The sequence below is a fragment of the Zalophus californianus genome, chromosome X (assembly GCF_009762305.2).
Source record: "Zalophus californianus isolate mZalCal1 chromosome X, mZalCal1.pri.v2, whole genome shotgun sequence".
Taxonomy (NCBI): domain Eukaryota; kingdom Metazoa; phylum Chordata; class Mammalia; order Carnivora; family Otariidae; genus Zalophus; species Zalophus californianus.
This window is the reverse complement of record NC_045612.1, coordinates 88,495,879-88,521,686: the sequence shown is the minus strand read 5'-3', so window position 1 is coordinate 88,521,686 and position 25,808 is coordinate 88,495,879. Positions and strand designations below refer to the sequence as shown.

At 44.9% G+C, this 25,808-nt stretch overlaps 1 protein-coding gene across 5 annotated transcripts; it reads left to right on the top strand.

Moving 5' to 3' along the window:
• The first annotated feature begins 1,520 nt into the window (after positions 1 to 1,520).
• On the top strand, positions 1,521 to 18,962 carry RGN (regucalcin). Of its 5 annotated transcripts, none has more exons than XM_027607391.2 (7): positions 1,521 to 1,688; positions 3,282 to 3,461; positions 5,480 to 5,662; positions 14,260 to 14,475; positions 16,426 to 16,557; positions 16,930 to 17,084; positions 18,568 to 18,962. In XM_027607391.2, exons 2-7 carry the CDS (start codon positions 3,299 to 3,301, stop codon positions 18,616 to 18,618), a joined length of 900 nt encoding a protein of 299 aa, XP_027463192.1. In that variant the 5' UTR covers positions 1,521 to 1,688; positions 3,282 to 3,298; the 3' UTR covers positions 18,619 to 18,962. The 5 variants fall into 5 exon arrangements, with proteins under 5 accessions (XP_027463192.1, XP_027463191.1, XP_027463193.1 ...); XM_027607390.1 differs by lacking the exon at positions 1,521 to 1,688 and adding an exon at positions 1,845 to 1,972; XM_027607388.1 differs by lacking the exon at positions 1,521 to 1,688 and adding an exon at positions 2,745 to 2,764.
• Positions 18,963 to 25,808: the final 6,846 nt, after the last annotated feature.

Below are 25,808 nucleotides of genomic sequence, written 5' to 3'. Positions count from 1 at the left end.
CATCATTTGCCTCCAGATGCTACAGAGGACACAGTTTGGGGGAAGGGTCTGGGCTAGGATACAGTTTGGGGCATCGTCAGCATTAAGGAGGCAGAAGAAGCCACATGATGGGAAGAGGGCCCAACAGAACCCCAGAGAAACCTCTGGAGATCACAGTCCCGCTCTTTGCCCCACCCGCGAAAGTGTCCTCCAAGTTCTTATTTTTCTTTTTTAATTTTATTTTATTTATTTGGGGGGGTGGGGTAGGGGCAGAGGAAGAGGGAGAAGCGGACTCCACGCTGAGCAGGGAGCCCGACGCGGGGCTCGATCTCATCAACCCTGAGATCATGACCTGAGCTGAAACCAAGAGTCAAAGCTCAGCCGACTGCACCACCCAGGTGCCCCCACGTTCTTATTTCTCTACTGAAGGTTTGGCCTCTTTGCCAGATTTTTCCCAGCTTGACCTGCGACTTTGGGAGTCTCCTCACTTTGTAGACTCGTGTCTTCCCATCTGTAAATGGGGACATGGGAGAGCAGTTGTCTTAAACATCTCCCAGGGTGAAGGCAAAATGATTGAGACCGTAAGTGCCCATTACTCTAAGTTACTAAGCTGAAACTTTGAGCCCAGATTGCTCCAAACCTCGTGTCTTTGGAGCTTGATCTCTGGCCTTTCCTCCTTAGTGAATTCGAGAGAACTGGAATGCCACAGTGATTGTGATTTGAGTGTAGGTTTTAGGAGAGTGCAGATGGCCAGGAATGCGCCGCTAGATCGGGAGAGATCAATAATGAGATAGCACCGGGGCCCTGGCTGGCTCAGTCCGAAGAGCAGGCGACTCTTGATCTCAGGGGTCATGAGGTTGAGCCCCGTGTTGGGTGTGGAGCCTACGTTAAAAAAATTAAAAATGATAATGACGTAGCACTGACCTGGGATTCAACACATACAAGAAAATGCACAAATCTCAGGTGTCCCACCAGATGCCTTTGCACAGTACATACTTCTGTGCAACTCAAGCCTCCACCCAGATAGTCTCCATCACCCCAGAAAATTCCCTGGACCCCTTCACCGTTACTCCCCGGCTCCCATCCCCCAGCGGCAACCCCCATTCTGTTTACCTCCCTCCCCTCATTTTTTTTTAATGTCTTAAATTTGTAGGTTATTTGGAGAAAATATGGATGGTGAGATAGGCTCTTAAAGGAGAATGTGAAGCTGAGCGCTGCTTAGGATCCTTTATTCCATTTGATTTTTTCAAATCCAATCAATTAAAGCCTTTCCTCTTCCCCCACCAAAAAACGCTTCCCAAGAGCTGGCCTCCAGCCAGCAGTCTTTCTCCCACTAGGAAAAGGGTGGATTTGTTTAACCGCTTTGTTCTTTCCTTTTTAACCTGCTTGTGTTTAACCGGACCCTCGACCCCAACCTCTGTTAGGCATTTTAACAATTTCTCTTGTTTAAGTAAGAGGGAAACTTTAGCTCTCCGTCCAAACTCCGAGGCTCAGGTTCACTGGGCTCCAAGCCTCTTCCCCGCCCCCCGTCCCGGCTGGCCTGGTAGGATTCTTCCAGGAGCCACGGAGGAGGGGGCCAGCGTTGGGGGTTACAGTCCCCAGCCCGCACCTCCAGGCCGCTGCCACCCACCTGCCGAGCGGCCGCATCCCCCGCCCAGCCCTCCCGCGCTCCGGCCTGATCTTTGCGCCGCCTGGGAGGCACCCGCCCGGTGAGTGCCGGGCTCGGGCCCGCCTCTCCGCCCGCTCTCCGGGGAGGAAAGGTCTGGCCACAGCCGATCGAAAGTCGCTGGGGCCCGCTGGAAGGAGACCGCCCCCCGGCCCCCCCGCCCCTGCCCACCCGGGAATCCGGGCCCCCACCCCCAGCCCCGCGCGCGCGCCCCACTCGGCCAGGCCGGGGACGAGGCGGGCTCGACCTTCAGCTTCCCGGGGCCTCGCGGTCGCCCGAGGCTGCAGCGGCGCCACCGGAGCGTGCCGAGGCCCCTCCGCCGCACAGGTACCGCAGGGGCGGCTGCCCCGGCCAACGGGCTCCGTAGCCCGGGCAGGGAGGGACAGCGGCGGGTCCCCGGCTTGCACGCCGGAGGAGCGCCGGGTTAAAAGTCGCTATTGCAAAAGTCCCGCGTCTGATCCTGGGCCTTATCTCAGATCGATAACATGAAGGCCTTTGGAGCCTGTGCCAAATTTTAACAGCCAGCGAGGATTCCCAATGCTAGGACGCTGGCGTCAGGATTTAAGATTTGAGCTGTGTTTCTTAAAAAAAAAAAAAGTAATGTATCGACGGGAATATAAAACCAAAGATTGTTTTTCTTTTCGCCCCTGTCATGAATTCGCCCATCCGTGGGTGAGCCTACTCACTCCCAAGCAGAAAGGGAGAAGGATGACGATGCAGACAATTTGGGTCAGCATCTGGGCGGAGTCTGGGAAAGAGAGGAGGCTTTGGAAAGTTGCCTCATTTTCCTCTCCCACGGGGTTTCTTGGGTAATGTGCTCTTTTTTCCTTCTCTGTAATTTTTCTTTGTCTTCTCCCTGTTCGCTGGTCACACTCTGGCCTCAACTCCCAGCAGAGAATGTTCCTGCCTGTGGAGTTCAAGACTCCTTGCCAAACTGGCACGGTGCCTTCCCCGGGCGGCAAGAAATAGCCAAGGGGCTGTCAGTTCCTCCAGTGGCGCCCAGACCGTGATCTCTTCCTGGCCTTCCCTTGTGCCAAGTTGAAAATGGGTGTCAGGTCCCATTTAGTGTATTATCACCGATGACCATAGTTCTAAAAATGCACTTTGGAAAAATGCAGAGTAAGAAGGTTCTGGCCTTTGCACGGTGGGTTGGAGAAGGGAATCAGCACCATCAGGGGATGGGGGAGGGCAGTGGGAGCTGGTGACCTGCAGGCAGGGAGGGGCCACCAATGAGGGAGCTGCCCGCCCCCCCCCACCTTTGGGAGCTAGGGCGCAGGCATAAAGGGCGGCCTTCCCTCCCCTGAGCAGCCAGCTCTCCGAGGGTCACCGACAGATACCAAGGTAGGGATGTTGGGGTGTTATGGTTTTTTTCCTCTCTTGTTTAAAGATAGCTTGAAATCACGCCCTGGGAAGTCGATCGAAGGTGCCTCACGTTATGGACTATCTGCTCTTTCTTCATTTTCCTATATGTCTCTTCCTGCCACATTGCCTGTTCTGTTCTGATTGAGAGAACATGTTTTTCCAGTTCCGAGAGAAACGCAGTCTGTATTGGGATCTTACCAGGGCCTTAAGCCAGGTGTTTTGCTGAATTTGCTCCATGCGATTACATTTTTCTGTCATCTCTGCTACCTTCCAGAGAGCGCCCCGTTGACGATGTCTTCCATTAAGATCGAGTGTGTTTTGCGGGAGAACTGCCGGTGTGGGGAGTCTCCGGTGTGGGAGGAGGCGTCCAACTCGCTGCTCTTTGTAGATATTCCTGCAAAAAAGGTTTGCCGGTGGGATTCGCTCAGCAAGCGTGTGCAGCAAGTGACTGTGGGTAAGGATGAAGGCCCTGCTCTGCCCAGACAGGGGTGGGGGGATGGGGGAAGTTGTCGCCTGATGTGTCATTCCCCAGGGAGCTTCTTGTTGAAGGCTACTAGATGAGCTTTAAAACTTTTGGGTGGTCATGCCCTCTCTAGCCACACACTGTGTCCTCCCACTTGGACCCTGGAGTAAATTCTGGATGGTCAATACTTTCCTCTTCCGCTGTGGGTGAGGGGCAACAGTCCACATTTGGTGTTGCTGACAAGGCACTGTAGGGTCTTTTCCTTAACATCTTCAGATCACAGCTTTAAAAAAGTCGGAGACCCCATTTGTGGCACAGCAAAGTCTGTCTGCCTTGGGTCGGGCCAAGCCCTTAATTGGCAAAAGAAAGAGAAAAGAAAAGAGCAGGCATATCCCTTCTTTGAATGTAAAAAGAAGACTTACAAAGCATCAACCAGGACTATCTGTTGACTGTACAAAATAAGATTCATGACAAATTCCAAGGGCATTTGAACGTGATTCTGTTTCCAGAGGAGGGGTTTCTCATTCTATGGCCCAAGCCTAGGAGCTTGATTAGAGATAAGGAAGCTTCTTGTTTTGTGTTAATGGGAAGAGATGCCAGGAATTCCTGTGACCTTGGGACAGTCTCATCCCAGAACTGGCAACCTCAAACTTTTTTTTTTTAATGGGAGGGAGCAGCTCTTTAATCCACCCAGGGATTATGGGTGTGACTAGAGGCAAAGTGACTGGGACCAGTGGTCAGAGCTGGGGAGGGGGGGACCCCACTGCTTTCCCTAGTCTCTCTTTCCCAGCATGTACACATTAGAGGGATATTCCTACCCCTAATCTGCAACCACACCCAAAACATGGAAAGGGTTTATGGTATCAGTTAACTTAGGAAGTCACACAAGTGAGCTGACAGAAGTCTCCCGGCACAGGTCGGGATCCACAATGAGAATGTGACCCTCCCAACACTGTCCTGCACATTCCCTGGGCCCTTCAATGGCTGGAATCAACTTCTGAACAGGGCTTTGAGCTAAGAGCTGCTCCCAGAGTACCAGCGCCTTGCACTTACTGAATAGGTGCTTAGAAAATGTTTTCAAGGGGTGCCTGGGTGGCTCAGTCGGTTAAGCGACCGACTCTTGGTTTCAGCTCATGTCATGATCTCAGGGCCCCAGGAATCGAGCCCCGAGTTGGGCTCCGTGCTCAGCAGTGAGTCTGCTCTTCCCTCTCCCTCTGCTTCTCGTCCCCCACTCTCTCTCTCTCTCTCAAATAAATAAATAAAATCTTAAAGAAAAGAAAAAGAAAATGTTTTCAAAATAAATTCCTTTCTTTTTTGAAAGATTTTATTTATTTGTCAGAAAGAGAGAGAGAGTACGAGCACGAGCCGGGGGAGGGGGCACAGAGGGAGAGGGAGAAGCAGGTTCCCTGCTGAGCAAGGAGCCCAATGTGGGACTCCATCCCAGGACCCTGGGATCATGAGCTGAGACACCCGGGCGCCCCACAACTTTCAATTAAATACATGAAATAGGGCCCCTTAAAAAAGACAAGTCCTGGATCAGAGGGAGGGAGAGAAGTCGCAAAACCTAGTTGCCAGAACTAAACACGGTTTGTGTCTCTGAATTTCCTGGAGATCAGGTGAATCAAGCATCGCTTGCTCCATGACAGCTACTCCGGGGTCCCCCTGTTCTCCCCCACCCCAGTTAGGAACCCCCAGCCCTTTGAACTTGATGTGGCACCTGCCCCATTGTAGGGTAGCTGCAGCGATGTGACTTCTCTGCTGCTCCCACTAGACCAGAAGCTTCCAGAAGAGTTGGGTTTCATTCACCTTCTTATCTCTGCTGCGCAAGGATGCTGCTCAACGAATATACTTGGTTCTATAGCCTTCACCATTCAACAGAAGGGAGAGGGCACTCGCATTGTCAAAAGAGCTGGAATCCTCTTCGAGATGCCAGGTGGCGGGATGCCCGCGGGGTGCCGCTCGGCCACTGGGCTACTTACTCCCTCTGACAGCTGCTTTTGCTTCTGCAGATGCCCCCGTTAGCTCTGTGGCCCTTCGCCAGGGAGGAGGCTATGTCGCCACCGTTGGAACAAAGTTCTGTGCTTTGAACTGGGAAGATCAGTCCGCAGTAGCCCTGGCCACAGTAGATAAAGACAAGAAAAACAATCGGTTCAATGATGGGAAGGTGGATCCCGCTGGGAGATACTTTGCTGGTACGGTTTATCTCTAACCCCTATTGACAGAGCTTGGGAGAAAAGCAGGACTTAGGCTAAGTCTCGCAGTTGTCGTGGTAAAATGTTAACTCATAATGCGTCTTGGGTTCTTCTTTTATTATTACTTGAGTTTCTTTTCACTTAAAAAAAAAAAAAATCATCCCTGGGCGCCTGGGTGGCTCAGTCGTTGGGCGTCTGCCTTTGGCTCGGGCCCTGATCCCAGAGTCCTGGGATCGAGCCCCGCATCGGGCTCCCTGCTCGGCGGGGAGCCTGCTTCTCCCTCTCCCACTCCCCCCGCTTGTGTTCCCTCTCTCGCTGTCTCTGTCTCTGTCAAATAAATAAATAAAATCTTAAAAAAAAAAATTCCAGGGGGCTCCTGGCGGGCTCAGTGGGTAGAGCATGTGACTCTGGATCTTGGGGTCGTGAGTTCAGAGTCCCACGCTGGGGGTAGAGTTTACTTAACGCAAATGTAAAAATAAATAAATACATAAAATAAAGTTATTAAAAATGAACTGTTAAAAATAATTTTAAAATTTTTTTAAATCCCATGAGAAAAGCTTCAGAAATATTCCTTTCAATTTCTGTCTCTGGCAGAGACTAAAATGTGCGTGGTACTTTTGTAGTTTAAGTGAGCTCTATTTTTCTATTATTTTGTGTTTTTTTATTTTAAAGACTTTAAATTTTTCTTTTTTTAAAGATTGTATTATTTATTTGACACACACACACACACACACACACACACACACACACAGAGAGAGAGGGAGCACAAGCAGGGGGAGCGGCAGGCAGAGGGAGAAGCAGGCTCCCCCCTGAGCAGGGAGCCCGATGAGGGGCTCCATCCCAGGACCCTGGGATCATGACCTGAGCGGAAGGCAGACGCTTAACCCACTGAGCCACCCAGGCACCCCTAAAGGAATTTTACAATAGATGTTTTGTGGTAGTTGGTGATGTTTAAATTGGAAATAATTTCAAATTTATGGGGGGGAAAAGGTAAAAATAGTACGAACAACACCCATCTATCCTTTACCTAGATTCACCTGTTGTCAACATCTTGTCCCATTTGCTCGCTCTCTCTATATATAAACATACTTTTCTCCAGAATCATTTGGAAGTAAGTTGCATATATCACATGCCTTAATCCCGAAAAATACTTCCAAATACTTGGGAATTTCCCAAGAAAAAATGACATATTCTTGCATGACCATAGTATAGTTATCAACTTAAAGAAGTTTAACATTGTTACAGTTTTAGCTGATGTACTATCTCTACCCCAGTTTTGTCCATGAACCAAATGACGTCCTTTACAGCATTTTTCCCCTCCGGCACAGGATCCAGTCTAAGATTATGTATTGCATTTAGTTGACATGTCTCTTTAAACCTCTTTCGTCTGGAACAGAACCTAGCCTTTCTTGTTTTTTATGACACTGCCGTGTTTGAAGAATACAGTCCTGCACAACTCCCCCTGTTTTTAATAGAACATTCCTCAATGTTCCTCTTGTTTTTGTGTTTGTCAAATGTTTTCTTGTGATTACATTGATGCCGTACATTTGTCGCTAGAATACTGCAGAGGTGACGCTCTGTCTTTGTCCAAGTATCCCCCTGGATACTATGTCCCTCACGGGTGACGTTAGTTTTGATCACCTGGTTAAGGTCTTCTCAGATTTCTCTACTGCATAGTTACTATTTTTTCAAAGATTTTATTTATCTATTTTAGAGAGCGAGAGCAGAGGGGCAGAAGGGCAGAGGGGCAGGGAGAGGGACAAGCAGACTCCGCCCTGAGCATGAGCCCGTCGCAGGGCTCGATCTCACAACCCTGAGATCATGACCTGAGCCGAAAGCAAGAGTCGGAGGCTTAACCGACTGAGCCACCCAGGTGCCCCCATAGTTACTATTTATAATTGCAATTCATAAACATTTTGTGGGGTTTATTAGTTGTCTATTGCTGTGTAACAAATTACCCTGAAATTTAGTGGCTTAACGTAACAAACATTTTTTTTTTTAATCTCATATAGTTTCTGAAGGTTAAGAGTCTGGATGTGGCTTAGCCGGATGGTTCTAGTTCGAGGCTATATCATGAAGTTGCAGTCAAGCTGTTGGCAGAGGCTACAGCCTCAGAAAGGGCTGGAGTCTCTCAAAGGGCCTGGAGGATTCGTGTCCAAGCTCACTCACATGGGGTTGGCAGGAGGCTTCAGTTCCTTACCACATGGGCCTCTCCATGGGGCTGCTAGGGACATGGTTTCCCCAGGGTCAGGTATATACAAAGGGTGTGAATGACCCCTGGGAGGCAGGGGTCATTCGAAGCCATCTTGAAGGCTGGCTACAACATGGGGAGAGATGCCTTAAGACCAACCAAATATCCTGGTCCTCTTCAAAACATCTCCCTTGGGTTTTACATTTGTTGATGATTCTTGCTTGAGCCAGTGTTGACTGTGATGGTTGGAGAATGGCTTACGTCCAGCCTTCCGTGAATGTTAACTCTAGTTTCCAATTCAATAGTGCATTTCACATATGTTCTCATTTACTTCCCCTCATAACAAGTTAGCCAGAGTTGATCCCAAATCCCTGCTGTGTCCACCTCCCCACCCCTCCCCTTCACATTCGAAAACCTTGCTGCCGTGGCCCCGTCCGCTTTCAGCATGGAAGGTACGTGAGGTCTTGAGCAACTGGCTATGGCTTGTTTCCCGTCTTCCCAGGCTTTACACAACCATAGATCCAGTCCAGGACAGGTGGAAAGATTTAAGATGAGAATCCATTGGAAGCCCTTCTGCCACTAATTTCTGCAGTGTAAGGAAATATGATTGGGTACCCTACCTGCTGTTGAAACTGAGTTTCTCTCTCCTTACAGCTGTAGTTTACAGTTCTGTGGCACTTTGTGAGACAAAATAAAGGTGTCCTCGGAAGCCTGAGTCCTTAGCCTGGGGTCCCCAGTTCTTAACCTGTGCCCTGAGGAGACCCCTTAAAATCGTAGGTCATGCGCATCTGCCGGAAGCACCTGAGAACTTTTTTCTAGAGAGTTCATAGCTTTCACCAGGTGCTAGGAGGTGTCCCTGGACCAGAAAAGGGTAGAGTCATTGGATAGTCGGGATGGAGTCTCGAGGTGGTGGGTGGAATCCTGAAGGTGTCACCGCATCCAAGGTCTGACCTGTCTGTGTCCACTACTAGAAAGTGATGTATGAGCCAGGGCTCCAGCATGTCCTTTCCCACTGAGGTAGAACCCTTTCCAATCAGTGGGGACTTCACATTCATGTTCCAGGCATCTCTGTCTGTGAGGCAGACAGTGGGGAGGAATATTAGTGAAACAAACCCAACAGCCCCATAGCCGGAAACTGCTGCGTGAACATCCTTCTCCCCTGGGAGGGAGGATTTATCCTGTCTTGCTTGCTATTCAGGCTTCCTAACTTTTGTCCGTTTTCCTTTAACTCACTTTTATTTCACATGGAACTTGGTATACTAGATGAACGTCCCAATTTCTTCATTACAGTCAAATTCCGCTCTGTCCCCCAAGATCACACTCAAGTCTAAGTGTATATCCTATGTGCACTTGAGAAGAACGTGTACTCTGCTGCTGTTGAGTGGAGTGTTCGGTAAATGTCACTTAGATTGGTTGATGCTGTTCAGTTTATTTCTTTGCTGATTTTTCTATCTGCTTGTATCTATTACTGAGAGAGGGATGCTGACGTCTCCAACTGTAATTATGGATTTGTCTATTTCTCTTTTCAGTTCTGACTTTTGCTTTGTGTATTTTGAAGCTCCGTTGTTAAGCACATACAAATTTAGGACTGCTATGTCTCCTTAGTGAATTGACCATTTTCGAATACGTAGGACCCCTATGTATCCCTGATATTTTTCTTTGCTCTAAGTATATTTTGTCTGATGTTAACATAGCCCCTCCAGCTAATATTTTAATCAATATTTGCATGGTGTACTTTTCCCATCTCATTTTACATGATCTATATCATTATAGCTGAAGTGAGTTTCTTTTTTTATAGTGTATTATTATAATTGTTTTATTTGATTATTAGTTATAGTTATTAATCTCTTACTGTGTTTAATTTACAAATTAAACTTTATCACAGGTATGTATGTATGTATAAGAAAAAATATGGCATTTATAAGGTTTGGCTGTATCTGCAGTTTCAAGCATCCACTGGGGGTCTTGGAACATATTCCCGGTGGTTTAGGAGGGGACTACTCTATTCCCAACGCTGGAACAGACTGACAAACTTGGTTTGCACTAATGGAGTAGTGCTTACCCAGAGGACTCCGTCAGGATCACTGAGGGACATCCTAAGGACCAAATATGGCTTAACCCAACTCTCTAGAAGTACTGGCAAAGTAGGTATAAAGTAGAACCCAAATACTTAAATTTTTTAAAAATATCCGCAGATGACTTTAATGTAAGGATCACTGCAATGACTTGATGGCACTGACTAGTACAGCATCCCAAGAAAAATTATTGTATCACTATTCAAGGCAGTATTCCTATGGTGAGAATTCCAGTCACATAGGTAAATAAGCCAGGAAAGAAATTTCTGAGACAGCCAGCCATTCACTTTTATGCAAGTTTTATCATGTGAGTATCCTCTTATAATGCTTAGTCACAACATAATCTGAGCTGCCCGTCTAAGAATCTAGAGCCAGAGTGTTCAACAGAATGAAGTGAGTTTCTTATAGCCAGCAAAGAGTTGGATTTTTAAAAAGTTGATCTTAACAATATCTTAATTGATGTGCTTAGATTATTTACATTTAGTGTAATTATTGATACGCTCTGACTTAGATCTACCATTTTGTTATTTGTTTTCTCCTTTTCCTCTGTATTTTTTGTTCCTCTGTTTCGCCTTTTCTGCCTCCTTTTAGGTTGCGTGAACCTTCTTTTAGAATTCGATTGTAATTTATTTATGGTGATCTTTCATTGTAGCTCTCTGTATAGTTTTTCAAGGGCTTCTGAAGGGATTGCAAAATACACAGTTAACCTTTTGCAGTCTATCTAGAACCAAGATTTTACCACTTCAATTGATCATCGCTTCTTTATGCGATAGTTGGGTTTATATACATACATACAAATCCCGTCAGAAAATGTAATTTTTGCTTTTAACCATCAGAAATATTTTAAAGAACTGGGGCGCCTGACTGGCTCAATTGGTGGGCATGCGACTCTTGATCTCGGGGTTGCGAGTTCAAGCCCCATGTTGGGTATAGAGATTACTTAAAAATAAAAAATCTTAAAAAAAGAAAAACAAAATAAAATGTTTAACAAAATAGTATTTTCAAGAACTAAAGAGGAGAACAGCCTATTATATTTACTATTTCTGTTGCTCTTCCTTCATTCTGATGTTCCAAGCTGCCTTTTGGTATCATTTCCCTTCCCTTAAGCAATTCTGTTAGAGCAGATCTACTGGCTGTGAATTCTCCCAGTTTTACTTCATATGAGAAGATCTTTATTTCACCTTCATTCTTTTTTTTAAATCTTTTTTATTGTTATGTTAATCACCATACATTACATCATTAGTTTTGGATGTAGTGTTCCATGATTCATTGTTTGTGCATAACACCCAGTGCTCCACCCAGAATGCGCCCTCTTTAATACCCGTCACCGGGCTCACCCATCCCCCCACCCCCCTCCCCTCTAGAACCCTCAGTTTGTTTTTCAGAGTCTGTCGTCTCTCATGGTTCGTCTCCCCCTCCGATTTCTCCCCCCTTCATTCTTCCCCTCCTGCTATCTTCTTTTTTTTTTTCTTAACATATATTGCCTTATTTGTTTCAGAGGTACAGATCTGTGATTCAGCAGTCTTGCACAATTCGCAGCGCTCACCATAGCACATACCCTCCCCAATGTCTATCACCCAGCCACCCCATCCCTCCCACCCCCCACCACTCCAGCAACCCTCAGTTTGTTTCCTGAGATTAAGAATTCCTCATATCAGTGAGGTCATATGATACATGTCTTTCTCTGATTGACTTATTTCACCCAGCATAACACCCTCCAGTTCCATCCATGTCGTTGCAAATGGCAAGATCTCATTCCTTTTGATGGCTATTTCACCTTCATTCTTTTTTTTTAAAGATTTTATTTATTTATTTGAGAGAGAGAGCACATGAGAGGGGGGAAGGCCAGAGGGCGAAGCAGACTCCCTGCTGAGCAGGGAGCCTGATACGGGACTCGATCCCAGGACTCCAGGATCATGACCTGAACCGAAGGCAGTTGCTTAACCAACTGAGCCACCCAGGCGCCCCTCACCTTCATTCTTGAAAGATATTTTCACTGAATATAGAATTCTAGGCTGACACTTTTTTTCTTTCAGCAAATGAAAAATGTGTGCCTTCCAGGGCGCCTGGGTGTCTCAGTTGGTTAAGCGTCCGACTCTTGATCTCAGCTCAGGTCATGATCTCAGGGTCAAGAGTTCAAGCCCCCATGTTGGGCTCCACGCTGGGCAAGGAACCTACTTTAGAAAATGAAAAAGGAAAAAAAAAAAAAAAGCATCACTTCCTTCTGATCTCCATGGCTCCTCATGAAAAATCAACAGCCATTGAAATCATTATTCTTCTATATGTCATATGCCATTTTTCTTTCTTTCTTACAGATTTCTATTTGACTTTGGTTTTCAGAATTTTGATTATGATGTGTCTGGGTATAGATTTCTTTTTTTTTTTTAAAGATTTTATTTATTTATTCATGAGAGACAGAGACAGAGACAGAGAGAGGCAGAAGGAGAAGCAGGCTCCCAAGGAGCAGGGAGCCCGATGCGGGACCCGATCCCAGGAGTCTGGGATCATGACCTGAGCCGAAGGCAGACGCTTAACCATCTGAGCCACCCAGGCGCCCTGGGTATAGATTTCTTTGGGATTATCTCCTGTTTGGGCCTTGCTCAGCTTGAATCTGTAGTTTTCTGCAATGTTGTTCACATTGGTTAATTTCTTTTTTAAATTTTTTTTAAGATTTTAATTTCTTTTGTAATCTCTAGGCCCAACATGGGGCTCAAACTCACAACCCCAAGATCAAGAATCACACGCTCTACCGACTGAGCCAGCCAAGTGCCCCTGGATAATTTCTACTGACCTGTCATTCACTACACTAATTTTGCTTTGTCGTCTCTATCCTGCTAGCAAATCCATCCAGGCAGTTTCTTTATTTCAGTTATTTTCTTTTTCAGTTCTAAAATTTTTATTTGGCTGTTCGCTGTGTCTTCTACTTCTTTGCATTGCCAAGTCATATTGGATGGTATCCTAGACCTTTTGACTATTATTTTGAGACCCTGAGTCTTGTTTAAATCCTATGGAGAATGTTGATATATTTGTCCTCGTAAGCAATCTATACGTGTGTTTAGGTTCAGAATGTTTAACAGAAAAGCTCTAGCCTGCTCTCTGTGAGGTGCCATTAGGATCTGGCCCACATGTGGGCCACTCAGTGGCCAGTCTGAGACTTAGGAGTTCTAACCACAACTGCATTCTCAGTCATCGGTATGCTAATTAGAGCCAGATTCGTGCACATACAAGTAGAAGATGAGCCCAGAAGATCATAAACAACTTTATGGAATTGCATTACCGAACAACATCCCTCTTGATTATCTCCAGGTACTTTTCCATTTTCCTGGAGCTGTCCTTGTCATTCCTCCAACCAGAAACCACCCATCTCTAGGACGGTGCTGTCTCCGGGGCCGAGCAGCAGGAGGATAGAGAGAGAGAGAAACCATAGAAGCAGCAGTGTTTGGCTCTGCCCTTCTGGAGCTGTGGCTTCACCCAGTTGGAGGGGAATGTCCCCTTCCCCTGAGTCTTGATTTCTGCAGTTTCCTGTTGCCGGCCACTCTGCTGTTACTACCCTTGCTGCAGGATAGCCTGCAGACTGAAGAAAGGAGTAAAAAAGAACCAGGGCCTTTCTTCCACTCTCCGAGCCACAGGAGTTTCCTCTTCTGCTCCTTGAGCCAGATTGAGAGGGTTTCTCTTGGCTCTCTGTCTTCACCACAGTGCTCACTTCCAAGCTGCAGGCTGTGTTGAGTTCAGGCTGGGACATACTGGAGAATAAAATGGAGAACTCGCCACCAATTAGGCAGCACTGCAAATTCCGCTGTTCTTCCCTGGGCTGCCTGATATTTACTTTTCAGAGTTTCTCAAATAGCTCCACTTTGTCCAGATTGTGTAATCGCGCTCAGTGGGAGAAAGTGGGGTTGGTGGAGATGTATGCCTTCTTATCCGAACCAGACCTGTCGGTGTAATTTTCATTTGCATCATAAGCAAGGTAGTCGTTTCTTTTTAATGTAGGACCCAGATTGGGATTGTAGAATAGTTTCTTTGACTTTTAAATTTTTTTAAAGATTTATTTATTTATTTTGACAGAGAGGGCGTGAGCACAAGCAGGGGGAGGGGCAGAGGCCGGGGGAGAAGCAGGCTCCCCACTGAGCAGGGAGCCCAATGCCGGACTTGATCCCAGGCCCCTGGGATCATGACCTGAGCCAAAGGCAGACGCTCAACTGACTGAGCCACCCAGGCGCCCCTAGTTTCCTTGATTTAATGATGGGGAAGGAACCTTGGTCATAAAAGATGGTGTAGGGCACAGGGCAAGGTGCGGTGGAGCTAAACTCGGTGCTTTTGGGGTCTTGTAGGCACCATGGCCGAGGAGACAGCCCCCGCGGTTCTGGAGCGGCACCAGGGGTCCCTGTACTCCCTCTTTCCTGACCACCACGTGGAAAAGTATTTTGACCAGGTGGACATCTCCAATGGTTTGGATTGGTCCCTGGACCACAAAATCTTCTATTACATTGACAGCCTGTCCTACTCCGTGGATGCCTTTGACTATGACCTGCAGACAGGAAAGATCTGTACGTACTTTATTATTCTTCTTAATGCTGCTGGGATTTTTTTTCATATGTGTGTAACTAGGAAGCTGCCTCTTCCTCGACTCATATGAAAAGGCCCTTACTTGTCAAATAAAGAACTGGCTGATGTGATTATTCCAACAGAGTCATAATTACCCAGACTCAACTATGCTGCCAGTCAAACCATGGCCCTCAACACACCTAACTGGCCACCATTGGCATAATATGAACAGATCTTCATCCCCCTTCTTGCTACCATCACTAGAAAGAGGCTCACCATCCTGTTCTACAAGAGGTGCCTATAGGCAAATAATATACAGCAGAATGAGATAAAGGAACAGAATGGAAAGTTAAGGTTTGGGGTTGAAATTTCTCATTTGTACTCGAGTTAACCAGAGGCAAATACTCAGAGACGAATTAATAATCTTCCAAAATGGAAGAGTTTAAAAAGTAGCTGCAGAGTGTTCAATTCCATCAGTGGGTTCGACATGAGCTATAGTTGGAAACTGGGAGGGAAGGAATTCTTGAGAAGAATTTAGAAGGGAACACTTGAAACTGTTTTGTGAAAGGTGCCAAACCGCAAAAGCAAAAGCAATAATAAAAATGACCTGGAAAAAAAAAATCACAAGACTCTCGTGTAGATTTAACGAGAGGCAAGTTATTTCAGTACAGATGTTTTGCTTTGAAATACAGAGTGCTCTTTTTTATGACTGTTTTTACCCATTTTTACTGACACATGGTTTTAACTTTTTTTTTTTCCATTATACCTCGATGCAATTACTATAATGACCTGGATTTTCTAGTGTAAAGTTCCTCTGGAATTTGATGTGTTTTTTTTGTTTGTTTGTTTGTTTTTGTTTTTGTTTTTGTTTTTTTGGTATACTGTGATTCCCTCTTTTGGGCCAACCCGTTGGCTCCAGAATACCCCGCCTTTCAGAAATAAGGTCTTTAATACTGAGTTTTGATAAGATGATTTTGGAGCATTCAGTCCAGCAGAAACAGAAGGCACACATCTTACTAGTTTTTGCCTATGAACCGTTCACATGGTACCATTAAGTTGCCTTCTAGATCTTGGAGTTAATCAAAGTTGGCATTTTTATAAGGAAAAACAGCAAAGGTCTAACCGCAGATGGAAATGTATCCGAGGTGGGTGTGCAGAGCTTCAGTTCAGGTCAATCTCAAAAAGAACTACTGGTATTTTATTAAGAATTCTACTTCCTTTTAGGGGCGCCTGGGTGGCTCAGTCGGTTAAGCATCTGCCTTTGGCTCAGGTCATGATCCCAGGGTCCTGGGATCGAGTCCCTCATCGGGCTCCCTGCTCAGTGGGGAGCCTGCTTCTCCAACTCCCACTGCCCCTGCTTGTGTGCTCTCTTTCTCTCTCTCTCTGTCAAATAAATAAATAAAATCTTAAGAAAAAGAATTCTACTTCCTTTTTCCTCTCCTCCCCTGAAAGCTTAGACAGATATATTTGTACCCAAACTAAAGAGAGTGTAATCACTCCCAAATCATGTGGTAAAAATTCTTTGTTGAGGAGTGCCCACTCATGTTTCTGGACATTTTTGCTTTATTTTTTTTTAATTTAAAGATTTTATTTATTTATCTGAGAAGGAGAGCACAAGCAAGGGGAGAGGCAGAGGCAGAGGAAGAAGCAGGCTCCCTGCTGAGCCCCAATGCAGGACTCAATCCCAGGACCCTGGGATCATGACCTGAGCCGAAGACAGATGCTTAACCCACTGAGCCGCCCAGGTGCCCCTGGACATTTTTGTTTTAGAGTTAGGAATTCTTCTGAACCATCCCATATGCCAGACCCTGGATAAGCAAAAGTGATCAGGATTTACAGTCAGCTTGAGAGCTCCTTGTCTGATGCTCAGTATTGAGTGGCCTGTTGTTTTGTCGTGTGTGTGTGTGTGTGTGTGTGTGTGTGTGTGTGTGTGTGTGTGTTTTTAACCCTAGCCAACCGCAGAAGTATTTACAAGCTGGAGAAAGAAGAACAAATTCCAGACGGAATGTGTATCGATGCTGACGGGAAGCTCTGGGTGGCCTGTTACAATGGAGGAAGAGTGATTCATTTAGATCCGGAGACAGGTAGGCCTGCAGCAAAATTTTTTAAAAAATCCCTGCCATGTCTAGAAAAAAACGAGACACTAGTGACTAGAGAAACTTCATTACTAATAAAGTTCTATAGAGATATATTCAGAGGTCTCAATAGGATGATTTTGGAAATAAAGGCCCAAGATAGGGCCCCAAATTTATAGTCAGAACTTCTTTTCCTGCGGAGGTAAGTCTTTTTGCCCAAAACAAATTGTCAGGGATGGTAGGTTAAATACCTGGCTGAAGTCTGACCTCCCCAATCCTTTTTGAATATCCCTAACCCTCGCTCAGCAAGGGGTCCCGAACGGTTGTGCAGGTTGGAAATTTGCTAGAGCTGGACTTTCAATAAAATATTTGGTGATCTAGGGAAAAGACTCCAAACTCTGAAGTTGCCTGTTGTTAAAACAACTTCATGCTGCTTCGGAGGGAAGGACTACTCTGAAATGTACGTGACCTGTGCCCGGGATGGAATGGACCCCAAGGATCTTCTGCAGCAGCCTGAAGCTGGTGGAATTTTCAAGGTGATCTGGCTCTTTCTTTTATGTTGAGGGTGAGGTGGGAGATCCTTGGCTAAGTAACTGAATGATTACTGTTTTTTCTTTTTTTTTTTTATTTGTTTGAGAGAGACCACACACGCTCGAGAGAGAGCGAAAGAGAGCATGAGCAGGGGAGAGGGGTAGAGAGAGAAGGAGGACTCCCCACTGAGCAGGGAGCCTGACACGGGGCTCGATCCCAGGACCCCGGGATCATGACCTGAGCCAAAGGCAGACGCCCAACTGACTGAGCCACCCAGCACCCCGATAAGTGCTTTTTCATACTTCCAAAACATAATTCTATTTAGCGTTTTTTTTTTTAGAGAGAGAGAGAGCAGGTATGTGTGTGTGCATGTGCCCACACAAGTTGGGGTAGGGAGGGCAGAGGGAGAGGGGGAGAGAGAAAATCTTAAACAGGCTCCATGCCCAGCATGGAGCCGGACCCGGGGCTTGATCTCAAGACCCTGATATCATGACCTGAGCCGAAGGCAGATGCTTAACCGACTAAGCCACCCAGGTGCCCCTCATTTTTAAGTTCATCATGCTAGACTTTTAAAAACATTTTATTTAGATTTCCTAGACTGTAAGTCCAAGATAATGTGTGTAGCCTACTTTGTACAGTACTTCAAAATAGTTTTGTGCTTCAATAGTAGTGTTTGCTGAAATTCTGTAAATCAGTAGAATGGGCTTGGAAAACCAGTGTTTGAAACATGTTTATGAGATCAGTTGATTGTTTTGGTGTCACAGGAATATCTTTGGGTTTCTTAACTTACTTTTTGCAACAAAACAAACACTGAAGGGGCACCTGGGTGGCTCAGATGGTTAAGCGTCTGCCTTGGGCCCAGGTCATGATCCCAGGGTCCTGGGATCGAGCCCTGCATGAGGCTCCCTGCTCGGCGGGAAGCCTGCTTCTCCCTCTCCCTCTACTGTTCCTCCTGCCTGTGCTCTCGCTCTCTCTGTCAAATAAATAAAATCTTAAAAAAAAAAACCACTGATAAAAATTATGGACCTCTCAGACTGAAAAGAAATAGGAATCAGGACGCCTGGGTGGCTCAGTCGGTTAAGCATCTGCCTTTGGCTCAGGTCATGATCCCAGGGTTCTGGGATCGAGTCCAGCATCGGGCTCCTTGCTCAGGGGGGAGACTGCTTCTCCCTCTGCCTGCCACTCTCCCTGCTTGTGCTCACTCTCTCTCTCTCTCTCTGACAAATAAATAAAATCTTTTAAAAAAGAAAAGAAACAGGAAGATGGCAGGAATAAATTCAGTTTTAAATCGAAGATGGTTCTTAGTTGGATTATTATCAATGTGAATAATTGGGTTGGACCTAACCTAATCAAGTAATTCCTTTTTATGATAGGAAATAAAACAAGGATAATTGGTGGCTAAATATATTATTATGAATCAAAGATGCTTTTGAAGAATACCTGTGAATTACCTTTTAGCGAAGTTTCTCTCTTTCTTTTTTTTAACAGATAACTGGCCTGGGGGTCAAAGGAATTCCTCCCTATCCCTATGCAGGATGAGTGGCAGGCCTTCTTTCCTACTGGAGGAACTTTTGAAGAAATGTAGAAAATTCTAGAGCTGAAATTTCAATCTAGTTACAAAAAAGCTAAAGAAATGATATTATTAACAGGGTTAATTTTTTTTACAATTTTTAAAAGGTCGAGCATTTTAGCAAGGGGTGACAGGTAGTTTGACTAAAAAGCCTTCTGCAAGGGTAATACAGATTTACAAAGAATGGTTCAACTGTCACTCAGCCTCTTGATTCTTTGCAAATTGCTAGAAGGGGAGGGGGGACCATGTCTGTTCTGCGTTCCATACTTATACCTAAAGCTTCAAAAAACTAATAAATAATGACTTATTATGATTATGTTCCTTTTTATTTTTATCATAAGCTTATAAAATATACTGCAGTGCTCACCTACCTTCATATTATTCTTCCTACATGCTATTTTTTGCAAGCTAAAATATTACTGGAGGATAAGAATTAAACACTGGCAAAATCCATGGCTCCAACTGTCACCTAATAAATGTAAATCATTATTGTATGTCTTTTTGGTGAATTGACTTTTTTCAGTATGTAATGTCTCTCTTTATCCCTTGAAAATCCACTGAAATCCATTGAAAATCCATCAAGGTTACATTTTTTTTAAGATTCTATTTTTTTAAGTAATCTCTATACCCAACATGGTGCTCAAACTTACAACCCCAAGGTAAAGAGTCACATGCTCTACTGACTGAGCCAGCCAGCTGCCCCATCAAGTTTAAATTTTTTGCTTTCAACCATAAAGCATGTTTTGAAGAACTCAAAAGGAAAAGAATAGTCTATTACCTTACCAAGCTATTTACCATTTCTGTTGTTCTTCCTTCATTCCTGATGTTCCAAGTTTCTTTCTGTCTCCTTTTTATTGTTTAAAGAACTTCCTTTTTTTAGAGTAGGTCTGTTGGCTATGAATTCTCTCAGTTTTACTTCATATGAGAATGTCTTTATTTCACCTTCATCACCGAAGGCTATTTTCACTGGATATGGAATTCACAGTTGATAGTTCTTTCCTTTCAGCCTCTTGGCACTTCAAAAATGTGCCATTTTCTTCTGGCCTTCATGGATTCTGATGAGAAATCTGCAGTCTTTGAAATCATTATTTCCCTACAGGTAATGAGTAATTTTTCTCTTGCTGATCTCAAGATTTTCTATTTGTCTGTAGTTTTCAGCAATTTGATTATGATGTGTCCAGATATGTATTTCTTTGGGTTTACCCTGTTTGGGCTTTGCTCTGCTTCTCGAATCTGTAGGTTTATGTTTTCTTACCTAACTTGGGAAGTTTGGGCAATTATTTCTTCAAATATTTTTTTCTGCCTCACATTTCTCTTTCTGAGACTCTGAAGACTTGAACATCAGACTTTTCACTGTTGTGCTGCAAGTTCCTGAGTTTCTGTTAAATTTTTTTCCAATATTTTTTTCTCTCTGTTGCTCTTTTGATCGATCTTCAAGTTCACTGGTTCCTTTCTCTGTTCTCTCTGCTATTGAGTCCATCTGGTTATTTTTGTTGTTGTTATTTTATTTTTAAGTTCTAAAATTTGCATTTCCAGTTCTAAAATTTCCATTTCTATTCCAATACTTTAATATTTGTTTGGAGAATTTTCATGATTGCTCAATCATTTTTATATAATAGCTGTTTTAAAGTGCTTGTCAGATAATTCCAACATCTGCATCATCTCACTCTTGGCACCCGTTGATTCTCTTTTTCCATTTGAATGGAGCATTTCATTGTTCTTTGTATGATGAATAATTTTAGATTGTATCCTGGATGCCTTGAATATTACATTATGAAACTCTAGGTCTTACTTAAATGCTATGAAGAATGTTGATACATTTGTTTTAGCAGACAATCTACATAGTTAGGTTTGGTCCAAAAGTTCCATCCTATCTTCTGTGGGTGTTTCCAATGTCAGTTGTTCTTACAGGCTTTGCAGTGTTATTTGGGTCTGTCCCATGTGTGTATCACCCAGTGGTCAGTATGGGACCTGGGAAGAGGTCTAGCATTAGCTCGCTTCTCTGAGTCTTTGATATGTTAATCAGGATCCAATTCGTGTACATGGAGGTCAGGAGCTGGGAAAGCACTCCATAAAGTTGTTTATGAATACCTGGGCTCAAACCCAGCCTGCAAAGGCCTTTTCATTGAGGATCTCCAGGGAGCATGATGGATCTGAAGCCCCAGGACAGCTTCCTCTCCAATCCTCACTGCAGTCCACTAGTTGTCTGATCTTAGCTTGGTCCTTTCCCATCCTCATTTCTCAATCAAGGGAGTTCAGAGAGCAATAAGGCTGCCATGGGGCTACTCTCAGGACTCCAAGGAGTGTGCAGCAGGCCTTTTTGTAGGCCATCAGGAGACCAAAGATGATCTGAAGCACAAAACTGGGGACCTCCTTCCCCATCCCCCATGTTACAGCTGGCTAGCCTCCTAACTCAGTTACTTCCAGCCCATTTCTAATTCAAGGTAAGTCAGAGAGTGGTGGAATTGCTAAGGTGTTCCAGGGGCCAAGGAGGAGTGTTCTGAGGACTTTGAGGAAGGAATCACCTAGAATTGCAGGTGATCCTAAGCCCCCAGAGTGGCTCTCCTCTGTTTCGGACCCCTGAACCTGGAAACTCAACCTTGTGGGACCCAGGCTAGCCCCCACCCCTGATGGTGGAAGCCTCCCCCATGACAAACCTTAAACCCCTGTACTATCTGAGTCTTTTCTGGCCAGTTGCTCAAATGGCCATCTAGTTAACCAAACTTCTAAAAAGGACATCTGCTTGATAGTGAATTGAGATGTCTGGCCAACCTGATTTACCAAAGGCAATCTGCCATCATCCTTGAGGATTCCTGCACATTTCTTGCTGGGCATGCCAAGAATGCAAGGCCATGACCACTCTTCACACAAGCCATTTCTGAGAATTGTGTTTGTAGCAAGCTCCCTTGATAAATGAAATAAGATGTCCTGACAGACGAAAAGCAGGCTTGTTAATGCTCAGTATAGGAGCAATCAATCTTACACATTCAGTGTTCCCTTCCTATAACACAACTCACTATGTATGCAGGCATGCATCTAGGCCCACCTGTATTAGCCATTGGAGAATCAGCTCAAACATCTGTCACTCTGGCTACTGCTTTTGCTATGAATAGTAAAGTTCTTTATCTCTGACCCAGGAGTCTCATGTCTTCTACTTGTATCCATGAAACAGGATAGCTTGTTAGCTTGCAAGTAGAATAAAATCTCAGACCCTTTACAGTCTGGACATTGACCTGCACCCATCAGACATTGAGTGGAAGGGCCTCAGGCCAGGCACCAACACCAGACTCCTCATACCAGGCACTAAATCCTGTCTTCCTCCTGCCAGATACCAACTCCCAACCTATGCTGCTGACTATTCCTTCCCCGACTCCTCCTGCAGAGGCTAACTCCACACTAACAGCTCCGGAGCCTAATTCCTACTTTTTGCTTCAGATACTGAGTTCCATCCTCTCTCCAGAGAGTGAGTCCTGACCTCTCCTGCCAAGAATCAAGTCAAGACTCTGGCTCCAGGGGATAAGTCCCAACCTCTGCCACCAGGAGCTAGGTTCCCCAGTTCTCCCTCCAGAAACCAAATCTCTACTCCTCCTCCAAATGCTGTCTTGATTTCAGCTTCAGAATCTAAGCCTCTGCTTGTTAGTCCTGAGATGAAATCTCCAATTTTCACTGCAGAGGTGAAGTCCCAACTTTCACGAGTGGTCACCAAAGCGGTCTAACGGCCTGACATCAAACAGAGCATTTCATGACACCATTACTCGTGCAGAGGAGAAAAGAGTGGAAGGGACTGGCAGTCTTCCACAGAGGGTACAGAGTCCTTTTAGAACTGATCCTAGGAAATCCAGGAACAATAAGAGACCCTGAGCAGGGCCTTCCTACCCTCTGTGGCTGGTTGGTCTTCAGATAATGAACTCAGGCACCTGGCAGTCCCATTTCTTGGGTAGAGAAGGTTGGAGAGCAGTGAGATTGGCATGGAACAAACTCAGGGGCCAAGACCAAGGGTGCAGAGGCCTTTTAGGCAGGGTCCACTGGGGAAAAGAGGTAAACCCAAATACCAGCACATGCTCCCCCACCAGAGTTGGCTGGACATGCACCTGAACCTGGGTATTTAATGGCCCCATCTCTTGTGCGGGGGAGGAAATTGTTGATAAGAGTGGCACAAGTCAACATTGGAGTTCTCCATGGTGAGTGCAGTGGCCTTTCAGGAGGGGCACTACAGGAACTGGAGGGATCTGGAGCCCCAGGCAGCACCCTGCCCCCCACACTCCACGTCTGGCTGCTCTTCCAGTAACTACCAGGGATTTATGGCCCAGTTTATCACGTGGGGGAGGTTGAAGAGCAGTGAAATCCCATGGGATGACCCCAGAGGCCAATGTGAGGGGTAAAGAAATCTTTCAGAGGTAACTTCTATGGAACAGGGACTATCTGAAACCTCATCTAAGCTCCACCTTTTTCAGCCACTTAGCCACCTAACATTGTCCTGGCCGTTCTCTGTTGCCACGGTCTGGAAGGTTGGTTCTCTGTTGCCATGGTCTGGAAGGTTGATTGACTTGCTCAGCTTGACTCCAAAAGCCAGATTGGCTTAGCCCCCAGGGGCCTCCACACAGGGTGCATTATTCAGAAGAGTACAGATTAGTGCATGCATGTGAAGAAAATGCCTGAGGCCAAGGAGAGAACCATCTGAAAGGATTAGAAGGAGCAGTGGTTGGCACTCATACAGGCAAAAGAATAGTACCTGCTCTCACCAACCAGACTGGAGAAACATGCATAATTCATGAGGCATTGAGTAGAGTCCTTAAGAAGGTCTTGTCCCGTAGTTGTGGAGAATAATTAGCCCTAGACTGGGACTGCTCCAGGACCCCATCTAACAAATCATAAAGGCAAGACCTGAAAGAATAAAAAGATTTCCAAGAAACTTAACTGCATCCCATGCATCCCAAAACGAAGTTCAAGAAGATAACACAACACAACCGGGCGTCTGGGTGGCTCAGTCAGTTGGGCGTCTGCCTTCAGCTCAGATCATGATCCCGGGGTCCTGGGATGGAGTCCCACATCGGGCTCCCTGCTCAGCAGGGAGTCTGCTTCTCCCTCTGCCCCTCCCGCCTGCTCATTCTTGCTCTCTCGCTCTTAAAATTAAATAAATAAATAAATAAATAAATAAATAAATAAATAAATAAATAATCTTAAAAAAATAATACAACACAACCATGTAGGATTTATCCCTGGGATGCTAGCTTATGATTAACATATGTCAATCAATCAATTTGATGCACCACATTAACAGAATGAAAGATAAAAACCAATGATCATCTCAATAGATGCTGAAAAGGCATTTGACAAAGATCAACATCCATTCATGATTAAAAAAAACAAAACACCTCAACAAAATAGGTATAGCAGAAACTTACCTCAACACAATAAAGCACATTTATGAAAATCCCACAGCTAGCAATATTATTAACGGTGAAAATCTGACAGCTTTTCCTCTAAGATCCAGTACAAGGCAAGCCTGCCCACTCTCACCACTTCTATTCAACATAACACTGGAAGTCTTAGCAAGAGAAATGAGACAATAAAAGAAAATAAAAGACACCCAAATCAGAAAGGAACTAAAATTATCTCTGTTTTGGGGCACCTGGGTGGCTCAGTCGTTAAGTGTCCGCCCTTGGCTCAGGTCATGGTCCCAGAGTCCTGGGATCAAGCCCCGCATCGGGCACCCTGCTCCACGGGAAGCCTGCTTCTCCCTCTCCCACTCCCCCTGCTTGTGTTCCCTCTCTTGCTGTGTCTCTCTCTGTCAAATAAATAAATAAAATCTTTAAAAAAAAAATAAAATCTGATTTTGGATGACAAGATCCTATTTGTAGGACATGAAAAGATGCTCAACATCACTCATCATCAGGGAAATGCAACTTAAAACCACAGTGAGATAGCAACTTTACACCTGTCAGAATGGCTAAAATGAAAAGCATAAGAAATAGCAAGTATTGGTGAGGATGTGGAGAAAAAGGAACCTTCATGCTATGTTGGTGGGAATGCAAAATGGCACAGCCACTGTGGAAAACAGTATGAAGGTTCTTCAGAAAATTAAAAATAAAATTACCATATGATCCAGTAATTCCACTACTGAGTATTTACCCAAAGAAAACAAAAGCATGCATTCAAACAGATATCTGCACCCCTATGTTTATTGCAGCATTATTTACAATAGCCAAGATATGGAAGGAACCCAAGTGTCCATCAATAGATGAATGGATAAAGATGTGGTATATATACAATGGAATATTATTCCGCCTTAAAAAAGAAGATCCTGCCATTTGCGACAGTAGGAATAAACCTAGAGGACATTATGCTAAATGAAATACGCCAAAGACAGAAAGAAAAATGATTAGTGATCTTGCTTAAGTGAGGAATCTCAAAAAATTGAATCAATAGAAACAGAAAGAACAGTGGTTACCCGGGGTGACCCTGGGGAGGTAGGGAAGGTAGGGGAAATGGGAAGATGTCGGTCAAAGTTTACAAATTTGCAGTTACGTACGATGAACAAGTTCTAGCAATCTAACAGCATGGTGATTATAGTTAATAATACTGTATTGTATACTGGAAATTTACTAAGAGAGTAGATATCAGGGGTTCTAAATACACACACACACACACACACAAAGGTAACTATGTGAGAAAATAGATCTGTTAATTGGCCTGACTGTAGTAATCATTTCACTATGTATATCTACTTGCCTAGTGGCTATTACCAATGGAATATGAAAAATGCATATATGTTTCTCCAGAATACTTCTTTCCATCTCTAGGAACGTTGGAAGGGCAAGGGCTTTGCCTGCCTTCAGTGCTGAGGATATATAGCAGGTGACTAGAAGTTTATTTCATATTCAAGAAGTATCTTCCCACAAGGAAAACAGTAAGCCCGCACGGCTTGAAGTTCAAGTTGTGCAGTGCATTCAAAAAGCAGTTCATTTGAGGCTACATAAACTCTTTCAGAGAATAGAAACAAAAGGGTAAAATCCCCAGTCCAGTTTATGAAGATAGCATATTTGTTTCCTAGGGCTGCCATAACAGAACGCCACAAACTGGGGGGCTTAAAACAACAGAAATTTATCGCTTCACAGTTCTGGAGCCTGGAAGTCTGCAATTAATGTGTTGGCAGGGC